Source organism: Penaeus chinensis, chromosome 11 (assembly GCF_019202785.1).
Source record: "Penaeus chinensis breed Huanghai No. 1 chromosome 11, ASM1920278v2, whole genome shotgun sequence".
Classification (NCBI taxonomy): Eukaryota; Metazoa; Arthropoda; class Malacostraca; order Decapoda; family Penaeidae; genus Penaeus; species Penaeus chinensis.
Window position 1 is genome coordinate 17,537,021 of NC_061829.1, and position 2,500 is coordinate 17,539,520.

A 2,500-nucleotide genomic window follows, 5' to 3' on the forward strand; every position below is an offset into this window, starting at 1 on the left:
TGGGGGGCCAGTGTGTGCATTCGTTTGTGCGTGTGACGGAGATAGCCCGTGCAGGAATTTTTCCCCTTTCGAGGATTTTCGACCGGGGGGGGGGGGGGGGGGGGGGGGGGGGGGGGGGGGAAAGGCGAAGTTGGGGAGGGGCGGAGGGGCGGAGGGGGCCTCATGGACGGCCCGACTACCTCGGGGGCCGCCCTGGAGGGGAAGGCTGGGAAACGACAGGGAGGGAAAAGGCATCTCATCGCCGTGGGAGGCTATGCCACCATGTGTCCGCGCTGATGGACGGCAGCAGATGAAGATCCGAGCCCATGTGCTGGCTGGTAGAAAAAAAAATTGTTTGATAGAAAAATATAACTGGGGGTTCGATTGGGACAAAGCGGGTTTTGTTTGGGAAAACATTCAGGGGCCGGAGAAATTTTAAAAACAATGCCCGAGGGTGATTAGCGAAGAATATAGACCGATTCATTAATAAAAATGGACTCGAATGTATCCCCCTTTTTAAAATACAAAACACGAAAATTTAGATACAGTACCCCGGGCTTTATACACTCGCACACTCGCAATTTTTTCCCGTCGAAATTTCCCCCCCCTTTGCAAAAAGGAAAATTCTTTCAAACTTGTGATATCATATACATTTGTAACGCATCGGTAGTGGGCATGAACCCTGACAAATGAAAATTTCCTGCCCGACATTGATAGGGGAGGGTGACGGTGACACATGCTGTGCTTGTCCTCTGGATGACAGAAATACGTAAAATATAAAATGCAAGGGAAAAAAAAAGTCATCTTTTCCCCTTTTTGCTTTTCCCCTCTAAACCGAAATCTCTCTCTCTCTCCTTTTTCTCTCCTCTCCCGTTTAAAATTCCTCCCCATCTTCTTTTCTCTCTCTTCTCTCTCTCTCTCTCTCTCTCTCTCTCTCCCTCCCACTCTCCCCCCTCTCTTCTCTTCACTCCTCCCCTCTCTCCCTCTCTCTCACATCCTCTACCATCTCGCTCCCTCTCTCTCTCTTCTCTCTCTCTTCTCTTCTCCTCTCCATCTCTCCTCTTCTCCAATCTCCTCTTCTCTTCTCTCTCTCTCGCCTCTCTCTCTCTCTCTTCATTCTCTCTCTCCTCTTCTCTCTCTCTTCTCTCTCGCGCCTCTCTCTCTCTCCCATCTCTCTCTCTCTCTCTCTCTCTCTCTCTCTCATTCTCATCATCTCTCTCTCCCATCTCTCTCCTCCTCTCTCTCTCTCTCTCTCTCTCTCTCTCTCTCTCTCTCTCTCTCAGGAAAACGAAACCAAGAAGAAAATATATATATTTAATATTTGAAATGAATAAAGGTAAAGAGGCGGGGCTTAGCTAGGAAGTTGCCAACTAGGATTTTCATCTAGACGGAGTGGGGCTACCTGGTTCAAACTACCTTGCGAGTGCTATTTGGTGATTTAGGCTGGTATGCCGATGGGGATTCAATTGATAGATGGGGCTGCGTGGTTTGATTAATGGTTGCGTCATCTGGCGGTGCTAATGTGAGCGGCCTCTGTTGGTTGGGCGGAGGGCCGTAGATTGATTTTTTGATGCTTTTCAAAACACACACGCACGCGCGCGCGCGCACACACACACAAACAAACAAACAAACAAACAAACAAACAAACAAACAAAAACACACACACACACACACACACACACACACACACACACCACACACACACCACACACACACACACACACACACACACACACACACACACACACACACACACACACACACACACACACACACACACACACACACAGACGTGTGTGTATATATTTACAATATAAAAAATGTATACGCATAATGTACGCATAATTTTCAAATACAATAACGACGAAGTTGTTGATTTAGCGAACGTGGTCGATATAGATATGCGTCCCATAGTAGGCGGATATAGTTGCACAGACAACAGGTGTTGCGTATACTGATGCTGTGTACCCACATTAAGGTCTTATACTCCTACAGGGTATAATATATTGGGTATATTTGCCACAAAGCCTTCAGTGTCACGCACTGTACCTTCTGAGGACACCCCCAGTGCCTTGCTCGCCGGAGGCTAAAGTGCCACAGTGGAAAGGGCGGGGCCAGGGAGTGCCACAGGGGGCCAGAGAAACCATGTACCCAGTGCCTGCCCTCAGCAGCCCAGAGAACGCCCACCGACATGTCTCGAGAAAGGATCGAACGACGCAAGCTTTGGCTACAGGTGAGTGGCCTGCGCCTCTCGGTGAGTATGCTGCTTGCCCGATGCTTGCACGCGCCTCTGCCTCCACTTTCTCCCTTGTCTCCTTCCCTTCCTCCCCTTCCTCCTCTCCGGCTTCTCTCTTGTCTCCTCCCCCCCCCCCCCCCCTTCCGCCTTGTCTACCTCTTCCTCTCCATTTCTTCCATTAGATCTTCCTCTTTCTGCCCTTTTACTCTGCTCTGTTTTTTCTAATTTTAGCCGAATTTTTACGTACTTGTGTTGACCGCCACCCCTACCCCCACCCAAGAGAGG

At 49.6% G+C, this 2,500-nt stretch overlaps 1 protein-coding gene across 5 annotated transcripts in view; it reads left to right on the forward strand.

Moving 5' to 3' along the window:
- Nucleotides 1–2,500, forward strand: part of LOC125030529 (FERM domain-containing protein 4A-like) — a 418,748-nt gene that overhangs the window by 217,157 nt on the left and 199,091 nt on the right. For 2 of the 5 annotated variants that reach the window (XM_047620609.1, XM_047620614.1), the window contains exon 2: nucleotides 1,975–2,233. The exons of 2 other annotated variants lie outside the window; for them this stretch is intronic. In XM_047620609.1, coding sequence (XP_047476565.1) covers nucleotides 2,171–2,233 — 63 coding nt within the window. In that variant the 5' untranslated portion in view covers nucleotides 1,975–2,170. The remainder of the gene's footprint in view (nucleotides 1–1,974; nucleotides 2,234–2,500) is intronic. One more of the 5 variants, XM_047620610.1, reaches the window with a different exon arrangement.